General features: G+C 38.0%; 1 protein-coding gene across 1 annotated transcript in view; it reads right to left on the reverse strand.

Moving 5' to 3' along the window:
- Window positions 1-19798: 19798 nt before the first annotated feature.
- Window positions 19799-24125, reverse strand: part of WDR49 (WD repeat domain 49) — a 102964-nt gene continuing 98637 nt past the window's right edge. Inside the window, 1 exon segment of the mRNA XM_024741892.1 lies at window positions 19799-19881. Coding sequence (XP_024597660.1) covers window positions 19824-19881 — 58 coding nt within the window. The 3' untranslated portion in view covers window positions 19799-19823.

The raw sequence follows: 24125 nt of genomic DNA on the forward strand, positions 1-24125 counted from the left end.
TTCTGTTTTATAGAACTCAAACTATGGTGATATCATATAAACAAAGATATAAAATAATAGGAAGGATTTTTTTACTTCTAAGATATCTCTGAGTTTTGTGCTCAGTCTGGATCTTCAGTTATCTAAGACTTCCTGGCATGAATCATGTGTAGAAATCTCTCATTTCCTACTAAAAATGAATATATCTATAAATGCATTCTTCTTGTATTTAATTATTTGTTCAAGTAAGAAGATTTCCACAATATTTGATTCTTTTTCTTTATTGGTACTAGATTTAAGATAGTACTTTAAAGCAAAGATATATAAGGTTGATTTTCCTAATATCCTGTGTGTATACTTTCTACCTATAGCTTAAGAATTACAGAGAGTAAGTCTGTATATCAATGAAAAACCAGTATTGTCTCTAGCACACCCTTCTGAGTAGGCAGATTCTGGCTGAGTTCACCATTTCTGAACTATTTTGCCCCTCTTTGTAAATTGCAGGTTACCATGGATACGCAAACTCCGTCTCATCTGGTAGAGTGTTAACTGACTTGCTCCCCTTCCTTGGAAACCCCAGTTTTTGTACCTACCTGCAAATTTCCCCCCCTCCTAACATCTGCTTCTACAGAAGCAATGCCAACAAGAATCCCTGAGAGACACTTCTCAGACACTGTTCTGCCCCACCCAGAAGATTCATGATCACCTCTGGGCTGTTCAACAATGAGCGGTAATCATTCATCTTGAACAAAAGTAAGGGGGCTGACAACATTAACCTTTACCCTGTGCAACTGGAAAGTGGAGGCAGTTAAGAAATGGCCCGACCCTCTTGCGTTCCAGAAACAGATAACAGCAAAGGACCACTCTTCTCTCTCTCATTCTGAGATAAGACCCTCTTCACCCCCCTCCCCAGTCTAATAAGACTCATGGATTCATTGACCTGTCTCTACAGTAGCTCAAGCCCCCTTCCATTTTTTGAGATACTCCTCTTTAATGACTATTCTCCCTGTTGCAATAGCTTGAATAAAATCCTCTCTTTAATTGTCCCACACATTTTGTCTTTGACAAACAACAACAACAAAACAATTCACCTGAGGTACCACTAATGCAGCATTTTCTCTACGCTGGAAGTTTTAAAGATTTTATAGGTACAATATGATGACTTCTGGGGAATTTATTGGCAAAACCTGACCCAGAGCCACTTCTAAGTAGATTCTAGTTTTTTGAATAAAGCATATCAAAAAGGGATTTCAAGCTGTTTGAGAACCCACGGGGAACAACTTGGAAGCTAAAGAGAGAGTGTGAAAGATGTTTCAACTTGAAAGGGAAAGAAAGAAAACACAAAAGGACATTAAAAACACAGTAGGTAAAACTGAAAAGTCACCTGGGGCTTATGAGGTGTTTGAAACTGTCCCAAGTTCCAAAGCGGTAGTTTAGAATGTTGAAAGTAAGTCTGGCAAAATGCCTCTCATCGTACAATTGCCAAAGAACCTTCAGCACACTGTAATTATGGAGATTTCAGGAATGTGTGTAAAATGCAGTGCAAAGACTTAAGGTAGACTCTGTAATGATAGTGTGGAGGAGGGCATGTATTAGTAATTGAGATTTTTTTTAAGTGCTCATTTATAATAACAATTTTTAAATTCAGTAGCCTCCTACGAAAAAGGAGATGAACAATTTTAAATGAAAGTGTTATAAATAGGTAATATTATAGTGAAATAGCTGGTTTTAGAAAGCCGCATAAGAATAGGCTGCCTAAGGGCTATGATTTCAACGTTATCTGAACAAGGGAGGCTGTGCCTAGAAATATTAATAACATGGACACCTGTAAAACAGGGACACTTCTCAACTAGGGTCCTCCTTTTACTAGCTATGCTCTTTTTTCTATCCCACAGAGTCTATGCCAGAGACTCTTTATATAGTAAATAGGGGCAATAATAATTCCTGTAACAAGAGCCATTTAGTGGAATAATAATAATAAAATACCATCAATAAAGAAATGTATCAAACGCTTATTAGGTGATGGCTCTGTGCTAAGGGCTTCACATGGGTTATTTCACTTTATGTTCACAGCAACATTACGAAGACGGTAACTAATACGATGCCCATTATTAGTTGAAGAAACTAAGGCATAGAGAGTTTAACTGACCTGCTCAAGGTCATATAGCTAGCAAGTGGTAGAGTCTTGATTTGAAGCCAGGTTTATGCTTGAAATTTTGCCCTTACTATACCTTTATTGCTTTGAGTCTTCCAAGTTTTATTCATTCTATAAATGGAAATTCTCCAAAAGACAACCATAACCGTTAACACCTTATAACTGAGTAGGAATCATGACTGTGATTTCAAAGCTTATAAAATAATGTAAAGGACCAGGAGTGGGATAAAAAGCATGAATAGCCAGGGAAGCTGGTACTATGCCAATGATCAGTGCATTGCCCCTGAGGTCCAAAGCCACTCTTCACTGCTCGCTGCGTGATAATGGACCAGAGTCTTGTGAATGGTTCTCCTTTGACAGCTGGTACAATGTTGAGCTCTGTCACTAGAGGGACACTGGAGGAGAAATGGATTTCTCTCCAAGCGGGTGTTCCCCTCACCAGGCTCCTGCAGGGCAGTTCCTCCAGCACTAGACTCCTACAGCATGACTTCCCCAGGACCAAGCTCCTCCAGTGCCTTCTGCAGCTCCAGACTCCTGTGATGCAAGGATGGCTTTTCCAGAGCCACAGCTTCCCTTGCCACCCTCCCAGGTGACTTTGCAGCAGAGTGCCACCTGTCTGCCAGCATGCAATGAATGACTTTCTGTAATACCCCAGGAGGCAAGCAGAGGGCCGCCAGTGTGACTCCTCTCTGTGAACAGCCTCCCCTGCAGCCCCTTGATGGCTCTGCTGTGAGTTCTGAGACACATCACCTCCCTGTGGATGGCTTCCCCTGATGCCCCTGAGAGCAGATTTCTGCAAGTTCCATCTGCAGCAGCTCTGCCAACTTGCCAGGTGGCAAAACAGCGATAAGCCCTCTTGCACAAGGTCTGGGTCTCTGCCCTAGCTTAGGTGGGCCTATTCCTTGGTCTGTCTCAGGCCTGGGAGTAGTGGCTTCTCTTTAGATCTTCTATTCCTGTGTTCTTTAGAATTCTCTTTGCTGCTTACTAGCCAATGTTCTATAATGTGCATATATTATATCTAAAATCAGAAGAAAAAATGAACTGAAAAATAAAATTAATTCTAAAACATGCCTTAACTGTAGTTGCTCTTCAGTTACCGTTCTTTTTCTTTCCTCCCTACTATAGTCAGTTTCTTGGAAAAGTGTTAGCTTTTCTTGGTAGGTGTCCCACAGGTACCTCTGACTCAACATATTCCGAAAGCTAACTCTAAATCATCTTTTCCTCCTATATTCCCTCTCTCAGTAATTGCCTCTCTTTGACACAGTTATCCGGGCTGGAAACCTGATAGTCATACATGTCCTAACATCTCATCAGGGCACAAAATCCTTTAAATTCTATCTCTGTAACACTTCTCAAATTAATAGTTACTTCCTTTCTAGGGTCCCCTTATCTTCAAAATAATAATAGTTACCATTTATGAGTGCTTATTATGTGCTAGTCATTGTGCTAAAATTAACCCACACAACTCCAAGAAGCAGGTACCATTAGCCCCATTTTACAGATGAGAAAACTGAGACTTTGTAGTTTATTTAATTTATCCAGATACAAACAACTAGTAGAAGGCAAAGTGAAAATTCAAAAGAAGATAGCTGCGTCATACAACAAGTTCCCACCACTCTAATACATACACTGCCTTCAGTCTAGCCCCATTATAATGCATCAACTACACAGTCCAGAAAGCTTTCTAGAACGCAAATCTGGTCATGTCACTTGCCTGCTTAAACATTTCAACAGGAATTTTGTTTCTGGACAGGATTTAATAAGTAGTGGCAGGCCTTCCTTCTCACTGCACCAGATAGAAAAAAAAAAAAAGGTAAATTACAGAAATAATATTCTTAAAGCCTTCAGAGAGCTGTGAAAACAAATATTATCAAATTAAAATTCATGAGATAGTAGAGCCATTCTCAGATGAGCTGAGATTGCCAAATCTTTTCTTCCCTTTGGGGATTAATCATGTCTGGGCATTGCTAAGAAACAGGCTTGCCATAGATAGATTTTCTAAGGGAAGGGAAAATCAGAAGAGCTTTTGATGACTGTGTGGGTTGGTGTGATGGACTGCAATTTGGAGACACTTTGTAACTGTGGCCAGGGTTCCCCACAGGACATATTCTGAGTGCTGGGGTAGTGTGGGAGGCTGTGGATTGGACTGGGGAGGCAGATTAATGTTTCCTGCGGTCACAATATTCCACTACAGGAAGAGGCCTAAAACAAACATTTGAAACTGAAAGTAAATGAAGTCTAACTAAAGCCGTAACCCAGCACTGACCAAACTCCATCCCTAATTGGATTAACATGATCCACCCTTCATGCTCTTTGTCCAGCTAAGGAAAGGGTGCACTGCCTCAGAGAAAAAACGTTAAGTTCATTATCTGTAGATCTTTAACACATAATTTCTGCCATATAATAAAAAAGTATACAGAAATTACAGGACTTGCGAGAAAGAAGGAAAATGTGGCCAATGACCAAGAGGAAAAAATAGACATTAGAAACAGATCCAAGGATCACCCAGATACTGATGTTAGCATGCCAGGACTTTAAAATTATTATAAATATGTTAAAGAAAACAGAAAATTTGGAAAAAAATGGGTAAAAACAGAAGTAATTTCAACAGAGTATTAGAATATATATAAACAAGATTCAAATGGCATTTTAGAAATATATATACATATATATATACACACATACATATACATATAAAATCTGAAATTGCGAACTGATATCATGGGTTTAAAAGAGACTCGCAAAAGAGACAGGACTAGTGAATGCAAAGGTAAGTCAATATAAAATATCCAAAATGAAGCCCAGAGAAGAAAATAACATGGAAAAATGAGAAGAACATAAGAAATGTTTGTGATATAATGAAAATCCAACATATGTGTAATTGCAATCCCAGAAGGACTGGAGAGTGGTAACTGGAAAGAAACAATATTTGAAAAGATAATAGCTGAGAATTATTCAACATTGAAGAAAGATGTATTCAAGGATTCCTATCAACCCCAACCAGTATATATACAGAGAAAAGTGTATTTATGCCCACTGTGATAAAACTGCTAAAAAACAAGGATAACGATAAAAATCTGTAAAGCAGCCAGGAAAAAAATTACATTCAAAGAAACAACAATAATATGAAGAGTGGAATTTTAAACAGGAACTATAGGAACAAGAAAGCAATGGGATGGTATCTTTAAAGAGCTGAAAAAAACTGCTATCTAGGGTTTTAAACCCAGTGAAAAAATCCTTCCAAAGTCGAAATGAAATAAACGCATTTTTCAGACACATAAAGCTGGGAAAATTACTCATCAACAGACCAACATTATAAGAAATACTGCAGAAATTTCTTCTGAATAAAGGAAAATAATCTCAGATGGAAGTCTAGTATCCCAAAAAGAAATAAAGTACTGTAACCTCTAGAGTAATCACTAAAAGGCTAACACAAAGAGGTCTAAAAACTGAAGAATTAATAGAAGAGATAAAATGGGATAATTCAGAATACTTGCCTAAAACATTCCAATGGTTCCACATTTCTGGTAAAATAAATACCAAAGTCCTTAACACTACACCAGGTGCTCCATGATTTGGCCCCCATTTACCTCTCTGGCCTTAATTCTCATCATGTCCCTTCAAGAACCCAGCCATTTGGGACTACTCATAGCTCCCTTAGCACACCATCCATATACTGTTCCTTTGCCAGAAATATCATCCCCCTTTTTTCTTACCTAACTAATATCAATTTAACTTTTAATATCTAGCTCAGGCACAATCTGGTTTCTCTGAAAAATCATCTATGAACCTCCACGTGATCCCACAGTACCCAGGGCTTATCTCTATTATAGCCTTTGTTGTGAAACATAATGGTTTGTTTCCTTATCTAGTTCCCCAACTAGTCTTCAAGAGCTTTGAAGGCTGTGCCTCTACAAGTCAGCTCTGTGCCTCCACCACCCAGCACAAGGGCCAGCACAGAGAAGGCATTCAATATTCACCAGGAGGTGAACAAACACATGAGCAAACACGATTTCTGCATCAGCTATTTGAAGACTGCTATTATGCAGAGCATGTTACCATCCTCTCCCATTCTCCAGACCCTTATTTCTAAATAGCGCACCAGTACCTCAAACTCAACACATTCCAAACTCAACCCTATTCATCTGGGTCAAACTCAGTCAACGTGGCACCATCTGAAGTCACCCATTGGAGCCGGCCTGGAATCATTTGGACTTGTGCCCTACTTCAACCACAATGCGTCTTTCTTTATGTTTCCTTGATCTTGACTTCCTCTTCTCCTCCCTCACCCTTTGAACGCCTACTCATTTTTTTTGTTTTTGTTTTTTTTTTTTGCCTACTCATTTTAAGTCCCAGCTCAGAGCTGACTTCCACTAATTCCTTCTCATGCCCCAGGCAGAATTAATCTGCCTTCTTCTCTGAGGCGTCCACAGAACCTCATTTGTGGTGGCATGTGTCATGCATTCTGTTGTCCTCAGTAGTTTACATCTGTCTCTCCCTCAAGCCAGTGAAACTTTTTAAAAAAGGAACTATTTTCACTTGCAGAGAAGGCAGATGAGTGGAAATATTTAAAAGGGAGCAAAGAAGAAAAATAGAAAAGCAAAAGAGAGAAAACATCTTTTTTAAACGGTGTGGAAATTATAGAAAAATTTTATATTAAAAAATCCAGGAGAAAACATTCTCTTTGAAAATGTATTAGAGGGTTTTTTGTATTTTCAGTATTTCCAACCAAACATTCACCCCCAAATTCCCCTACACGTCCTCCCTGCCCGTGAGGAGAATTTATCTGCCGATGAAGGAGAATTCTGCTGCAGAACGTGCAAGGCTCCTCACAAAAACAGGAGCTCCCAGGGCTGAGGAGAGGCATTTGCTGCCCTCACCCACTTCCTGGCTCTCCAGCTTCTGCAATCTCCTTCTCTCCTATTTCTCTTGCCTCTATTCTGACTCCTTGCTCCATCTTGCATGTTCTATGTCTGGACCGTCTTTACACTTTGTTCTGGCTCCCTGGATCTTGTCTTACTGTCTGTTCCCCACATTCTCTTCCGTCTGTGACTCAGCAGGACAAGATAAGTCCTCCCCATGTTTATTCTTGAAGATGAATCATCCTGGGGAAAAAGCAGTAGGCTGATAGACTGAAAGCCCAGTCAGATGCACTAAAGGTTATTTAAAGCCCTAATGTTTGTGGATTCGTGTTTTTAGAAGAAATGAGCAGATATCATAGATGATCCTCCTGAGAGCAAATGAATGATTATAGATTTAGAAAAGAGAAACTGAGAAAAAGCAAAGGAAGCTGATAATAATTAGACTGGAAATATAGCGGTGAGAAATGACAGCTGTACCTTGTTTACAAGTGGAATTAAAAAAAAAAAATGTTGACCAGCTGTTATAGGGAACCAAGCAGAGACAAGAGGCTTAAACTTCCCCAAGTGTAGACATCAATGCCTCCCTCCTACAAGGGTTATTATTTCTCAAGGATGATGTTGAACCCCCATCTCAGAGGATTTGAAAAGTTTAGAAACCACAGATCTCAGATGGTTTGAGTGCAGTTCTGATCTTTTGACTGTTACAAGTTGAAAACTTCTCTTTTCATTAATTATTTTAAATGAGTTCCCTGCAGTGTCCATATGCTTTCCGAGTGCCTCGCTGAGGAGCAGGTTGTGTTGCCTGCACTCCCATCGGGTCCCTCTTTGCGGGTAGGATGCTTGTACAGAAATTACTCTTCAAATTCTTAGACACTCGGAAGCCTATAACTCCGAAAAATAGAGCATTCTTTTGCACATCTTGTTTCCAAATCCTCAGAGATCATTCACTTCTGTTTTCTAAATTAAGCTTTCTTGTCGACTCATCATATTAGCCTAGCACAACAGCTGGAAGGCTCTAAGACAATACACTTTAAGTAGCTGCTATTTATAGAGTTTCACATGAAAAGAACAAAACCAGATTGTCAGAGACTCTGTTCTGAAGCTGCTTTAGGATATCTCTTTCTCTGGCATCAGATCTGAAAATTAAGATTATTGGGGGGAATGGGTTCTTATTCATAGCAGACTCATTATATATATTCATGGCATTCTGACTTCAGAAAGGTGGCAAAACAAAAATATTCCTCTTATGTATTTTGGCCTGTTGGCTGTTCTTTCTGAGAACACAGATCGGCAGCTGAGCTATAAATCTTAGCAGTCAAACCATACTTCATTTCACTGCAACCTACAAGGTGAACACATGTTACTTTCATGCTTTTCTACTTTGTTTTCTTAATTGGTTGAGTTTTGCGGGGAGAGAGGATGGACACTGTATGATGGTTGAGGACTTACTTTCAGGAAGTGATGGAAGCTCTGGAATTTGGGGACATTCCTCCTCTGGCTCTTCCCTAAAGCATTTCTCAGGGTCTAGAAGAAAAGCTGGTTTATTGACTTCAGGTAGTTCTTTCAAGTTCCCAGTGCTTAATGACCTAAAACCGCCTTTACAACAGCAGGTTTTAAGGGAGGATGGAAAAAAAAAGTATAATATCATTAATTCCTCAGAAAGGGCTAGCACATTTCCAAGTTAACTTTTTTTAAAAAAAAATCTAACCTCCCTGTTACTCAGCTGGCACAGCTGCAGATCAGCAAACCCTATAAACACAGCTGTTCAAGATAAATCCATGTTCCTTTTATGCAAAGGGACCAAAAGAAACTCAAGGCTCCCCATTCATTTATTTTTCATTTTGTATTCTTTGCTATTTTCCCTTGAAAATGAATATTCTGCAGTTTTGGAAAAGCTCCAGTTTCTCTTTTATCTGCAAGAAAACTGTAGGCTTTGTGAGATGGAATCTATTTTTCAGCGTTTAACAACATATCTAAAATTTTGAGTTTGCAGGTTCACTTTCATTTTGCTAAAATGTAAACCAGATCTTTATTATTTTATCTATGATACACACAATGAGATAATGGGAAGGAAGACTCTTAATTATGCCCTTACAGGCAAAGTCTTGGACAAAATTAAAAAGTTTTCTTTTTGCTTCATGGGATAAATGGATAATGGAATGGAAGTCTACAAAAACTTAGTTCAAGATGTGATTCTATGTTTGTTTAACTGTTAGCTCTGTGAAGGTAAAAACTGTCTGTGCTTTTGTCATTGTGGTAGCTCAGTATCTAGGAAAAGTAAACTAACAGGTAAGTAGCACCTGCTCAGAGACAAGTTATGTGCCATGTCAGTGGTTCTCAAACTGTACCAGGCATCAGAATCATCTGCAGGGCTTAGCAAAGCATAAACCACTTGCACCATTCCCGTTCCTAACTTAGTTGGGTGGGGATGGGGCCCCAGAATGTACCTAAATTCCCAGTGATGCTGATGCTGGTAGACCAGGGAACGTACTTTGGGAACCAATGTGTTATATTAAGCCAAAGGAGAAATCTTCACAACCTTTAAAGTATCATTATGCCCTTTTGACAGATGAGGAAATCAAGGCTCAAGATGCTTTAGTAACTTGCCTGAATTTACATAACTGGTAAATGGTAGACCTTGGACATCAACTCAAGTATATTTCACTCTAAAAGTCATGCTCCAAGGTATAATAATAATAAATAATATTACTAATAAAACTGTACTGAGTTTCTACAATATACCAGGCACTAAGTGCTTCACATATATTTTCTCATGTAATCCTGACAAAACCCCTATAGAGTAGATTAGTTTATAAATATGCATTGAATACTAACAAATAATAATGTACCTTTTGACAGCAAAATTTCAACAGAAATGAGCACATTTGCTCTGTGAAAGTGCAGCTTCCCCTTGGACATAAGTTGACAAAAGATTTGTAGTGAGTGAAATATTCTCGTCATATGATGGAGCTTCGAGAATGATTCTCACTACTCTTCTAAACAACACACTTCAATATGATAACAATTCTTTTGTTTCAATTACTTTTTTTTACAGTTTTTTTCTGGTCAGCCACACTAAACAAGTACGTTGTTCTGTGTGGCTTTGGGCTTTCTGAGAACAAAAATAGTTTTAATTTTATTTTTATCTTTTAAACACTTAGGAGAGAGAATTAACATCCTGTGCCAACTCTATTTTGGAAACTATAGTGGGCACTTTCCACATGTTTTCTGGTTTTTAGACCTTATACTTCTGCCTATTGTACACTGTGAAGGCTTGGACAAGTCACTTAATATCTCTGAGCCTCGCTTTCCTCCTTTGTTAAAATGAGATCACAAGAGCTTACTTTCAGATTTATTAAGGAATACCAACATTCCTGGCACATAGAGTAGTTACTTGTTTTCTTCACACCAATCTATAAAATAATAACATGATAAAAATATATCAACAGTGATTACTTACTGAATGGTTTTTTTATAACTTCACCATTGTAAAGGTTATGTGTTTTTTTCTTATAAACATTTCTTTCCTTATATTCATACCTAAATTTATAACTTCTGATGGTCTGACATTGGAAGAAAATAATTTATGATGAAACAAAATATCAACCACAAAGGATGAACAGACACTTTCTGGCTATAAATATACACCTTTAACAAAAAAAATCTCTATCCTGTGGACCTAAGTAGTGACAATTGTTTACACTAATCAAGTTATATCTTTGAATAAAATGCCTACTAGCCAGGTGATGGTATAAAAGGGTAAGAGCCACGAAGGAGGAGAAGCTAGTTAAGCAAAGGTCCTGTCCCCATAAAAACTGGAAGGTCAGAGAAAAAACTATGAAGAAAATGCCACAGAAACGCACATTATCCTTGCCCTGTGTGTAAATTATATGGGCTAATCAGTGGTATGTGTCAAAAGCTCTTTTATCCAGTGTTATGCCTGGATCTTCATTTATGGTATCCAAAATGCAAAAAGAAAAAAAAGTTCAGTGCTTTTGAGGCTTGTTATATGAATCGATAGATTAGCTTGAATCCACAGGAAAAGTTTTTATCAATAAAACACAGGAAGTGAAACCAGTCCATAGTTGTATATAATTCCAGTCAGGAAACAGGAAATGGTCTCAAATATATTTAACATTCACTGTCACAGACCTCAACCTTAACAGCTACAAGCCATGTTTCCAAAAATTGTTATTATTCTCTTGGAAGCCTCAGGCCAGAAAACATACCTATTTTTCACAAAATCATTGAGAGCCATGGGGTCTGCCCTCTCCCTTCTGCCTCCTTTCCTTGCACCCTTTAACCCTTTGTGACTACTGCTGCCCTTAACCTTTATTCCCTATTTTGCTACACACTAAGCAGCTATAGAACCTTGAGATGTTTCCTATACTCTCAGCCTCAATTTCCTGCTCTGTATGAGATTCTTACTGTGATTTTAAAGGAGATAAGATGGATGAATGCTCAGCGATGTGTCTAATAAATAATAGTATTCAATAAATGTTTATTTCCCTCCTTCCTTTTCCTCTCCCCTACTTGACTGTATCTCCCAAACCCAAATGAGCTTAAAAGTAAAAGTTTCATTTTAGAGTAGTTTTAGAGTTACAGAAAAGTTGCAATGATAGTACAGAGTTCTGGTATACCCCTCACCCAATTTTCCCTGTTGTTAACATCTTATATTACCCTTTGTCACAATCAATACTGATATATTATGATTAACTAACCTTAGTATTTTATTAGGATTTTCCTAGCTTTTCCTAATGTCCTTTTTCTATCCCAGGATACCACATTACATTTAGTTTTCTGACTCCTTAGTTTTCTCTGGTCTATGATAATTTCTCAGACTTGCCTTGTTTTTGATGACCTTGACAATTTTAAGAAATATCAGTCAGTTTTTTTGTAGAATCTCCTTCAATTTGGGTTTGTCTGATGTTTATTTATGGTTACACGAGGATTATGGGTTGTTGGGAGGAAGATAACAGAGATGAAGTGCTATTCTCATTATATCTTATCAAGGGCACAGGCTATCAACCTGACTTACCACTGTTGATGTTAACTTTATCACCTGGCCAAAGTTGTGTTTCCCAAGTTTCTGTAAAGTTACTTTTTCCCTTCCTGTCTATACACTACTCTCTGGAGGCAAGTTTCCAAGCACAGTCTACACTTAAGGAAGATGAAGAGGAGAGTTAAGCTCTACATCCTTGATTGGGGGGCGTATCTACATAAATTATTTGGAATTATAGATTTTGTTTTTAAGGAAATCTTTGCCATCCAAAAGACTGATGGTAGGTAGCAGCTTTTCCCCAAATCACACTGGAATGATCTCCCTCACAACATACTATCTCCCATGAATAAGACATATTATTCAACCCTCAGAATGGGAGAAAATATTTTCAAACAAAGCAACTGACAAAGGATTAATCTCCAAAATATACAAACAGCTCATGCAGCTCAATATCAAAAAACAAATAACCCAATCAAAAAATGGGCAGAAGATCTTCACAGACATTTCTCCAAAGAAGACATACAGATGGATGGCCAACGAACACATGAAAAGATGCTCAATGTCACTAATTAATAGAGAAATGCAAATCAAAACTACAATAAGGTATCACCTCATATGAGTTAGAATGGCCATCATCAAAAAATCTACAAACAATAAATGTTGGAAAGGGTGTGGAGAAACAGGAACTCTCTTACACTGTTGGTGGGAATGTAAATTGATACAGCCACTATGGAGAACAGTATGGAGGTTCCTCAAAAAACTAAAAATAGAACTACCATATGACCCAGCAATCCCACTCCTGGGCATATACCTGGAGAAAACCATAATTCCAAAAGATACATGTACCCCAATATTCATTGCAGCACTATTTACAATAGCCAGGACATGGAAGCAACATAAATGTCCATCAACAGAGGAATGGATAAAGAAGATGTGGTACATATATACAATGAATATTACCCATCTATAAGAAGGAACGAAATAGTGCCACTTGCAGAGACGTTGGTAGACCTAGAGACTGTCATACAGAGTGAGGTAAGTCAGAAAGAGAAAAACAATATTGTATATCACTTATATGTGGAGTCTAGAGAAATGGTACGGATGAACTTATTTGCAAAGCAGAAATAGAGAGAGAGGTAGAGAACAAACATATGGATACCGGGGGGTGGGGGGGAGGGGTTTGGGATGAATTGTGAGATTTGGAATTGACATATACACACTACTATGTATAAAACAGATAACTAATGAGAACCTACTGTATAGCACAGGGAACTCTACTCAGTGCTCTGTGGTGACCTAAACGGGAAGGAAATCTAAAAAAGAGGGGATATGTGTATACATATAACTTATTCACTTTGCTGTATAGCAGAAATTAACACAACATTGTAAAGCAACTATACCCCAATAAAAATTAATTTAAAAAAAAGACATGTTTATTCAGCCACTATCCGGGCTTTGAAGACAAGAATGATGGTATCTTTAGAGAGTCATTTTAAATAGTAAGAGAATCTGTAAAAATAAGAAGTTGGTGGTGGATGCAGGAGAGGTAGATTACGGTGCAGTTAGGTCTTGCAGTTACTAGGTTAAGAATATATTTTTTTCCTCAGAAAAGTATAACTGAAATAAACTGAGGTGCAAAAGTTTGAGGGAGGTCTATCTTTGGACAAGTTAACACCAGACCTTAGTTTTTCTCCAAACACCCTGAATGGTTTCCTGCTTTTACACTCTTTGTTTTCCAGCTCTCTCATCCAGTGGCATTTAAACTGAGTATCTTTTGTATGAAACGAAAGACTTTGTCTATCTCCACTAAAGAATTTAATCCACAGAGGGAAAGAGGAAGGCGGACAGTAAGAGAAACTCTTCTAGAGAGTCATAACAATCTGCACTAATTAGATGACTGCCTAGGAAATGGAGCCATACTGATAAAACTCCAAGACAAAGGGCAGTTCTATGAACAACTAGACTGTAGAATCAACTTCGATTTACAGGCCAACCTATTGCTTCTTTTCCATAGACATTTGACTTCTTGGAAAGTGGTTACTATGAAAATGTACAGGGAAATGGAAAGAGGTGAATATTCCTAAGAGTCCAATATTCCTAGTGGTCGAATACAAAGAAGCTAAAGAATGTAATAAGGAACACAGATAGAGTTTAAAACTTTTCCAAAAATGTCTTATGTGGTGATGCAAGAAGGGAGCCTACTATGGGCTCTGGCATCCTTGCCATCAATTCTATGAGAAGGAAAGACTCTAAATCTGCCATCTCTCTGTTCTGGATGTAGGAAGTAGGAACGATGTGTTACAAGTCCCCAAGTGCCCTAAAGGAAAGTGAAGGTGCCTAGAGTAGTGGCTTACCCATAGCAGGTACTTGACAAAACATTTGATCACTTGACTCAGAGACCAGCAACTTTTCAATATGGTCACATGTTGCTTGTCAGACAGGCAGAATAGAGCAGTGGCAAAGTGTACTGACTCTGGAGTTAGAATGCCTGCTTTGGGGTCCCTGGCTCAGCTCTTGTTCATTGTGTAAATCACTTAACTTTTTTCTGTCTTGCTTTCCTAGTTATGAAATGGAGATTATAATTGTAGATATCACCAAGGATTATAGTGACAATTAAATGTTAAACATAAAAAACCCTAGAACAGTGCCTGGAATATGGTAAGAACTCAATAAGTATTGGCTACTATCTCTTTAAGAAAGAATAATACAATATTTTTCACTCAAAGCAGGAGTTCCAACACCCCCTACAGCCAGTTCTAATACTCTTATTTTATTTTATGTTTGTATTTTTTATATTTATAATATTCCTATTTTATTTTCTCACATAAGCTCTACTGGCAGAATAATTAGATAATCAACAGCTTATAAATGATATTAAATATCAGTTCCCATCTAATAATAATATGGAATTTAGAACATAATTATTTCATATTTCTAAGGAACACTAATTTTAAGTGTACCTTCTGCCTTATATAAACTTACAGAGAAATTAATGGAATTTATGTTTCATTTCCCAACTAATTATTTTATCCTGGTTTCTAATAATCATTTCCCCATAAATATTTTTTTAATGGTAGCCAAATAAAAATTTGTCAGATAGTAGAAGATGGGGTAGATTTGCTCTTTGTTGCCCTAGAATAAGATGAATATGGATGAGAGCACATCCTACAAATGGATAGATCCGACCTACAATTAGAGCCCTTCTATAACAAAGAGTGGTTGAATAACAGAGAAGGCTATCTGCACAATGGTGAGTGCAGCCCGTACGATATACTCAGGAAGAGGCTGGGATGTGCTTCTCTCAAGGCCTCAAGAAGAATTAGTCTAGCAGACATCAGATACCTCTTTCAAGTTCATTATCAAATTATTAAAGATTAACAAATGTGAAAAAATAATTAAAAAATAAAACTGATGATTTATCAGAGTGGCAATTTAAATTAAAAATAATAACTTTTTAAATTTTAAAAAATTTTAAATATTTAAATTTAAAATTAAAAAAATAAAACTGATGATTTATCAGAGTGGCAAGTTTAAATTTAAAAAAAAATAAAACTGATGATTTATCAGAGTGGCAATTTTAAGACAATGACAACAGTCAGTGCTGGTTCAGAGACAGCCATTTCTATATACTGCTGGTTGTGGAGTCTTCACACCATTGGGATGGCAATTTAGCAAGATTCAGAGGCCTTTAAAACTTTGACTCAGCAACTCCAATTCAAAGAATTTATTGTAATGATGAATTCAGTCAGGTACTCTTAACACGTGCGCATGAAGGTATTTCAATAAATGTTTCTCAGTTAAAATTTGTAAACAGCGTAAATACTTTAAAAGAAGAGAATGTTTAAAAAGCTACGTGATAAATTCCTAAGAGGTCATTTCGAGTACTGATGTCTGTAGATACTCATATTAAGTAACTCGGAAGTGTACTGGCTGCATGTTTTTTTTTTGGTTTTTTTTGTTTTTTTTTTTGCGGTACGTGGGCCTCTCACTGTTGTGGCCTCTCCCGTTGCGGAGCACAGGCTCCGGACACACAGGCTCAGCAGCCATGGCTCACGGGCCCAGCCGCTCTGCGGCATGTGGGATCTTCCTGGACCGGGGCGCGAACCCGTGTCCCCTGCATCGGCAGGCGGACTCTCAACCACTGCGCCACCAGGGAAGCCCTGGCTGTATGTTTTTAAGTAGTAAAACAGGTTATAAACTGTGTGTATTATATCCTCACGTTTATAAAATGTATATTTGTTTATTTGTATACGCATGCTCAGAACAAGACCTGAAGAGTGAAATGCCTAAGTGTTATTGGTTTTGCTGCTAATAATTTCTTGTCATCTTTTTCTTCTTGCTTGTTTGTATTTGTAAGTTTTCTCCTAATGAACATGTACTATTTTCATAATAAAGAAATACTCTAAGGTTATACTGTCTAAATTATTCATTCTATCTACAATTTTTCTAGATTACAATAATTTTGCGTTAATCCTGAAACCAAATATTGCCATAGGTTAAGAAAAATGCATGTCCACTGTGGTTTTTGTTCCCCCATTTACTTTTTTCAGTTATTTCTTTTTTTCCCCACTTTCTAGTGGTAATATGACTTTTGCAGAACCTACAGAAGGAGAAAAATCTATTTCTTTGTGTCAATTTTTAACTCAGCATTAGGACTTCCTATTTTCTCTTAAATTCTATATTCATCTGCATATCCCCAGGACTTAAATTGAAGACGACATTTTACCACCTACCTACTTCTCACACACAATACTATAAAATACCTTAAGCACTATGAAAACCTGGTATTTATGTATAAGACAGAACATCATAAATGCCAAGCTTTTATCCTGGAAAGAGAATCTTAGGAGTTAAGGTGAGAACATGGCTTTAAATTATTAAACTTTTCCTTCATTTTTCATGTTTCTTTCATTTTCTATTGGCTTTTTTCTTTCTTCATCTCTATCTTTCTTACTCTTCCTCCCCCTCCATTTAAACATCCCTCCACCCGAATACACACACCAAATGTGCTTTTCCCCTTTTAGTCTCTCTAAATTCTTTCACATATTTACTTTTCTTTCATACTTTTGCATATGGACAAGAACTGGCATGATTTTCTCCTTGGATTTCCTAATCTGATTAGAAATAGGGCACATTCTTCAGAATAATATTTTCTTAGGGAAAAGGTGATCTGTAATCTCTTCAGTACTGGATGGAGGCCACAAGAGACATTCTACATCTGACAATTGTATTTCATTTGTAGGTTTTCTCCATAGGATTCATGGACATGTTTCTGGGAGAAGTGAGGGCTGTACCTGCCAAGTCAATTCTGAAGATACGTTTTTAACCTTTTCCTTTCAAATAGTTCAAAAATTCCAAAATGATATTATTCCCTTCTATCTCATTATTACAGTCTTAAAATTTATTTCAATTCACTCATTTGAATTAAAGGCAGAAATTTTAAATATCACAGGTATTTTGGGATGTGTTGTCACTTGAAAAGATGTGGTATAAACAGAGATAACTTTGCTTTTTACTGCCGGAAACATCTCCCAAGGCCCACAGAAATGTATAACGAAGGTGAGATGATCACTCTGCTGTAGTCTTATTTCCTCTGGCAGAATGCAAAGCTCTAGTTTTAAGAGAAATCTGTGAAGTTAGGAACGTATACATCAGCACTAATTTTCAGAAGACGAGTAAAGTGTCATGGAACAATAGGAAATGAAATAAGATGGATAGAAGTCAGGAAAGAAGTCAACAGTTTAAAGTGCCAATTTTTAAATCTAAGGAAAGGCTAATTAAAAAAAAAAGAATAACTGAGATTGTCATAAGTAATGGGAACTTAATATCTTGGCTGAAATACTCAAACAGGAATCTGTGACACTTGCATTCACTCTTCTAGGAGTGTCACAGGAAGAGAAACAATGGTCAATCTGTGTTACCCTGGGGTAACTTTATCTCCTGATCTGTACAATTGAGTTGGGTGACTGGGTGGGGGCATTTTATTGTACACCAAGTCTTTCCATTCTCAGCCCTCTATTCTCGTACAGGGTCGGTCATGCTGTATTTCTAAACTGAAAGATTCTTCTGCCTGAAAGTAAAGTGCCACTTGACATTTCAGCAAGCCATAATTCAAGGAAATGGAAGAACAAATACCAAAAGGTAACTTAGTGTAACAGGATGTTTAAAGGGGAATTTTTTTTTTCTCTCCTACCTCGTCATCAGAGGTCCAAAATGTTTGAAAGCAAAATAATTAATTAATTAAGAGGTAAAATGTATTCCCACATTCCAAAGTGAGGTGCTAGATCGATTCCTTGTGCAGGCCCACTTTGTCAAGGAGGTAGCATCTTGTGATACTCAGGCCAACCACCACTCTAGGATAGAAACAGACTAAGGATGCAGCAATCCTAAGAGAGGACTGCACTGGAGAGAGTCGTAGGTGTGCACTGAGAACCACTCCCACGGGAGAGGAGGAATGCTTCCCCCTCAGTTCTAGCTCCTGTTCACATAAACCAGGCAGAGAGTTTAACACATGCCCCCTGGGGTAACCGTTAGAGGGACACAGTGAACCAGTGACTCATTAATATCTGAAAAAGTCTACTGTGGTTGAAAGTACCCCAGTGAGAGGAGGAGAAGGGGTAGCTGTGGAGCAGTTGGTGTGGCAAGGACGTGTGAGCTTCCTATTGGTCAAGCAGAAGTTAACCCAAGAGAAGCTGTGCAAGAGGCGAGGCTGCCAGTGTGAGGAGACTGGAACAGAAAAACCCCAACTGGTGGGTTTGAGCCCCAAGAGTTTAGCCAAAGAGTACATTAATTTAGAAAGGTACAATGCAGAGGTCTCTGCCTGGTGTCATCAGAGAACCCTCAACTGTACTCCCTTAGTGTAAACTATGGACTTTAGTTAACAATAAAGAATCAATATTGGTTCATCAATCATAACAAATGTACCACACTAATGTTTGACACTGTGTGGGATAGGCGTGGGGTATGTAGGAATTCTCTGTGTTTTCTATGCAATTTTTCTGTAGACCTTAAAAAAAGTAATATAGGCACACGGTAATACAAATGCCAATTGTATCAAAGAAAATACAATGAACAAAATTGTTTTCTCAAAAGATTGTTTAATATGAAAGGTGAAATTATGAGAACATGAGTTAGCAAGAATATGGGAAACAAAAGAAACAATTAAAACTGCCTGGCATTAGAGTTAGAGGAATGTAAGAATGGGATCCATCAGAGTGGCATGAAAAGAAGAAATGGCTGAACAACAGGAAGGAAAGGCTAGAAGTCATAAAAGGAGAGTGATATCCAATATTCAAAGTCAAGCTCTTTGAACTTCTGACATATATACCTCTGTGTGCCTTACCAAAACCAGGAGTAAAATCTGACATACATTCTAAGATGGACAGGTAACTAGCTAGGTAGATACATACATACACATATATACACATATATTGCTTTTAAAGAAAGGGGTTAATTTCCAAAATTAGGTTGATAATGGAGTAGAAACAAGAGACTGGAAGACACAGAACAGAAGTCAAGCATTCAACAGAGACAAGAAGTAAGAATCAGATATCACCCTGAGAACATACGTTCTCCCGTTGCTACACACACACACCTACCAATAACCTAAATGTTAGCAAAATCTTGAAGTAGTCATTGAACATTCCACAAAGCACAGAAGGAATTTAGGGCCAATTTTACTCTTTACAGGTAAGATGTACTTACTTGTATGTTGACTCTTTGTTTTTCTTATCAAGTAGAGAATGTTTTGATGGGTCTAACCATGATTCCTCCTTAGAAAGCAAAGGAATTTCCTTTATGCTTTTCTCTTGAATCTTATCTTCCGTTAAATTAGTATTTCTTTTAGGAAAGGAAAAACAGTTCTCAAGTCGCCAATGCTTTGCCTGAAGAAACAGAGATTTACTTTTATAAAATGTATTTTCCTTGAACATTTATATGTGTCTAACATGTGCTAGATTATTAATTGAAGTCCTGGGGACACCAGAAATGAAGATGATATGGTTCCTGAACTCAAGGAGCTTACAGTCTTCTAAGGGAGATGGGACATATACATGTAACTTTAATAAAGTTAGAAAGTGATGTATCATAAGAAACAAACAGATATTTTCTGAAGAGATAATAATGAACTGCTAAAAAGAAATTAACATTTCCACTTTAAAATCCTGTATAGCAAGATGTATATTAACTAAAAAGAAAAACAAAGCTTCGGTTGAAGAACTGTCTGAATTTTTCACACTACTACTTTCTTTGCATCTTCCCCTCCCCAAATCTCAAAAGCCAGTCCAATTACTGAGTACTTTTTCCTAGAAAAATATATGTGTTACATGATAATTTTCGCAGATCTTGTCTACCGCTCTTAATGTGTATCCATCTAGTGAGAGCTCCCCATTGACAATTTATGTTTTAAATACAGAAGCAATTTCCTTGTCTTCTATTTGTTCACACGGTATCCACAGGAACGCAGCAGGGAACACAGCCTGTGTGATATGAGGGAACGTTAGGGATCCCCAGCATATCTGACTGGACTATGAATGATCAACCTTTGTCAGAGGATTTACAAAGTACAATGCCTACAGGGGTCAGGAAGGCAGTGTCAATGAATAAATCAAGTCTCGTATAAGATGATAAATAGCAAATGAAAGTCAGCCTCAGTGTTCATAGGCAAAAGGGAAACAAAGGTGGCATTCCACTGACTTAGAGGGAACCCATTTTCCATAAAGGGGGCCACAGCTACTCTCAGGGAATGACATGTTCTTTTCCAAGAGAAGCAAGAAATTTGGATATTATATGAAACCTCTTAATGTTTAAACGTGGGCAACTAAATCAAATTTTAAACACTGGGTGAATAGGCTCGATCAAAGTCACTGGCCATCAAAGCAATCAGCTGAGGAGGGGTGCCAGTACACACTCTGCCCAACACAACAGTGGTCAGTGCTGAGATGGACACTGAAGAAGCACAAGCGTCATCTAATTTCTTTTTATACCACAATCATCTGACAGTTTCTTGGGATAAATGTATCTCCACAGATAAACCATCCGTACCCCTATCTCTCCAACTCTAGAAATAGACGTAGCACACCACATACTTTTAAAAATCTAACTTGAAAACCAACCTCAGATCAATAGCTATGTTATAAAACTGATTCACAGTTATTAAAAAAAAACTTCTTTTTTGAAATATACTGAATCACACTGCATTAAATTTTGAATACTTTAATCAGACTGAATGTGATTGGAAAATGAAGCCTTAGTGTAAGAAATTAAAATACACGATTGCTTTTCCTTTTGTTTTTATAACTGCTAGAACAGAATTAATTCCACGAAAAGACAAATGCAACATTCAAATGTAGGTCAAAAGTCACTACACTGTACAAATCAAGCTGGTTCAGGAAAAATTGCTCTGATCCGAGCTATATTTAAGAATTGAGTCTCTTCTTATCTCTGTATTTCCGTCTGCCTCCCATATCTTTCTGTTCTTTCTGTGAAAGGGTGTCTCTTCTCACACTATGAGAAGGACATTCACTGTTGCTTTTTTCCAGTATCTGCTAATTTTCTCTCTTTCTTCCTCCCCTGCTCTCCATTGCCCTCCCCTCCCACGGCCTCCTATGGCCCTTGGAACTAGCGGCACCCATATCCAAGACAGCTTGACAAAAGTGAGTTCTTAAAAAACATTTAAAGCTCAAGCAGAAGGGACTAGAAAACCCAGCTGTCCCCCGCTTTGCCCGCCTTTACTTTCTAAAACTACCCAGCTCTGGTGGCTCTTTTCCTATCTCGAACAGAAGGGAAAAAAACCAAACTATTTTCACGCAGGCTTTCTGAGGCTGAGTCCTTTGAAATACAAAAGCAGAGATGTGGATGGACCTAGAGACTGTCATACAGAGTGAAGTAAGTCAGAAAGAGAAAAACAAATATTGTATATTAACGCATATACATGGAACCCAGAAAAATGGTACAGAAGAACCAGTGTGCAGGGCAGAAATAGAGACACAGATGTAGAGAACAAACATATGGACACCAGGGGGGAAAAGTGGCAGGGGCGGGGGGCAGTGGTGCGATGAATTCGGAGATTTTGATTGATATATATACACTAATATATATAAAATGGATAACGAATATGTGACGACCTATATACATGATGAAGTTCATCAGTTTCATCAAATAGCTGATTTTACTGTTGATTTTTTTTCTTTCCATCCTCCCCCATCCCCTCCTTCCTTTCTTTCCACTTCTCAAGTTAGTTAAATCAGTTAGAAACCTTTTTTTGAACGTTCATACGATTTTCCTAAACTCTGTTACCATGAGCTGTTCTTTTGCATTTGTATCACGGATTGCTGTTTCCAAATGTACCTTTTTCAATTTCCGTATCAGACTTTAAAAAAAAGTGTTACATCACTGCAATCATTTAATATTTGCACATTTTAGAATTCTGGCATTTCTGTTCATTCAGGAGTACTGTCTTAATTCCAGTAAGAACAAACTCACAGAAGCCCCAACTCTGAAAAGATCGTTCCGACCTCACGAAGACTGGATAATTTCCGTAGAGATGTGTGAGCCGGGCGGCCGCTTACTGGTTCTCTCCGCCTCTGAAGACTGCAGCATTTGTGTGACTGTTGTCTGTGGTGCTCCTGTCCAGATCTTTGGTCAGGTAGAAATATCATTTTCTTATTATTCTAATATTTACTTGACATTTATTATGAGCTAGGCCTGATTTCCATTTGAATCTCATCGGCCATTCAAGTTCATTAGTCATGAAAGAACTGACTTCCATTTCTGGAACTGTAGCTCCAGGCCTCCCTTATTAACCAAGGCAGTTCCATCAAATGGAGGACACTGGAGACATGAAAAGTTTGGGGCCTCAACGCAGCTCAAAATGTACCAGGATTTCTGAGAAAAATTTCTCCTCCAAAATAAGTGGATCCCTTCAATTTCAAAATTTAGTAGAAACACACTACAATGTGGATGGATTTACTGCATTATTATCAAACAGATGACTATGACAGCCAAGTAAGAATCAGGTAATAATCAAATATAGAAAATTTTAGGAAAAAACCAAACTCTTCTGTTCATTGTCTGACTTATTCCTGCCTAAATAACAATTGCTAATGTTTGCTGAGTTTCTCCTGTTCTAAGGTCTCTACATGAATAATTTCATGTAATCTTCACAATTGCCCATCCCATGAGGGACGAATGCTCATTATTCCTATTTTATAGATGAGGAAACAGAGGCACAGAGAGTTTGAATAAATTGCCTGAGCTCACAGAAGCTAATAAGTGGTAGAGTTTGGCGTTTGACTCAAGCTGGCCCATTTCAGAGCTCATGCTTTTAACCCCTTCCTCCGATGAAACTAAGCTCTGATTTATACCTGCTTACAAAAAAACAGAAGAAAGAAAATATTTATTGTCTCACATTTCTTTTCTTTTTTCCATTTATTTTCATGGGAACTCAGCTCCTGTTCCCTTTGTACTTTGGGGGACAAAATATCATCCCGATCTGTTTCAACCAGCACTGTTCAGACATGGTGGTGTGAGCATAGCCTGGAACCTCAGTTTCTATCTGGCCAGTTAACATGGTCCTATTCAGCAGCCTCAGGTGCCACTCTCATGCCCTGAGTATGGCGATTCTCTTCATGCTGGAAGACGAAGTCTGTTGTTGCTCCCTTTGTGAAGTCGGCTTGAGGATATCAACCTGTGCTGACAGAATTCCGTACAGCCCTTTAGGACACGGAGGGTGATGGTAAATCAGAAAATGATGGTAAATTGTGCAGGTAGACCGTTTTGGGCCGGGTAATGCGGAAGTCTCCAAGAGCTGTACAGCCTCTTCTGCTCTGTAAATAAGGCAAGTGCTAGACTCTTCTCAGGAAAAAGAGTGTCTGGGTGGGAACTCAAATCGGTGTGTGGGCAGGTGTGATGAGACAGCGTGGGGCAAAGCTGGCATTCTGAACATGAAAGGAGTTGAAAAGCTGCTTCTGGCAGTTGGAGAAGTTAATGCAATGCTGACATTGCTATATGGCCATGCCACATGGGCTCTGGTGAGATGAGGTGCAAAAAAAAAAGAATGTCTTCAAGCGGGTGTTGTCTGGAGTATAAGTCCTTTAGATGGTGCTGAAGCAAGAAATAGGGCTGTTCC

This window comes from Neophocaena asiaeorientalis, unplaced genomic scaffold (genome assembly GCF_003031525.2).
Source record: "Neophocaena asiaeorientalis asiaeorientalis breed wild unplaced genomic scaffold, Neophocaena_asiaeorientalis_V1.1 scaffold211, whole genome shotgun sequence".
In the NCBI taxonomy this organism is placed as follows: Eukaryota; Metazoa; Chordata; class Mammalia; order Artiodactyla; family Phocoenidae; genus Neophocaena; species Neophocaena asiaeorientalis.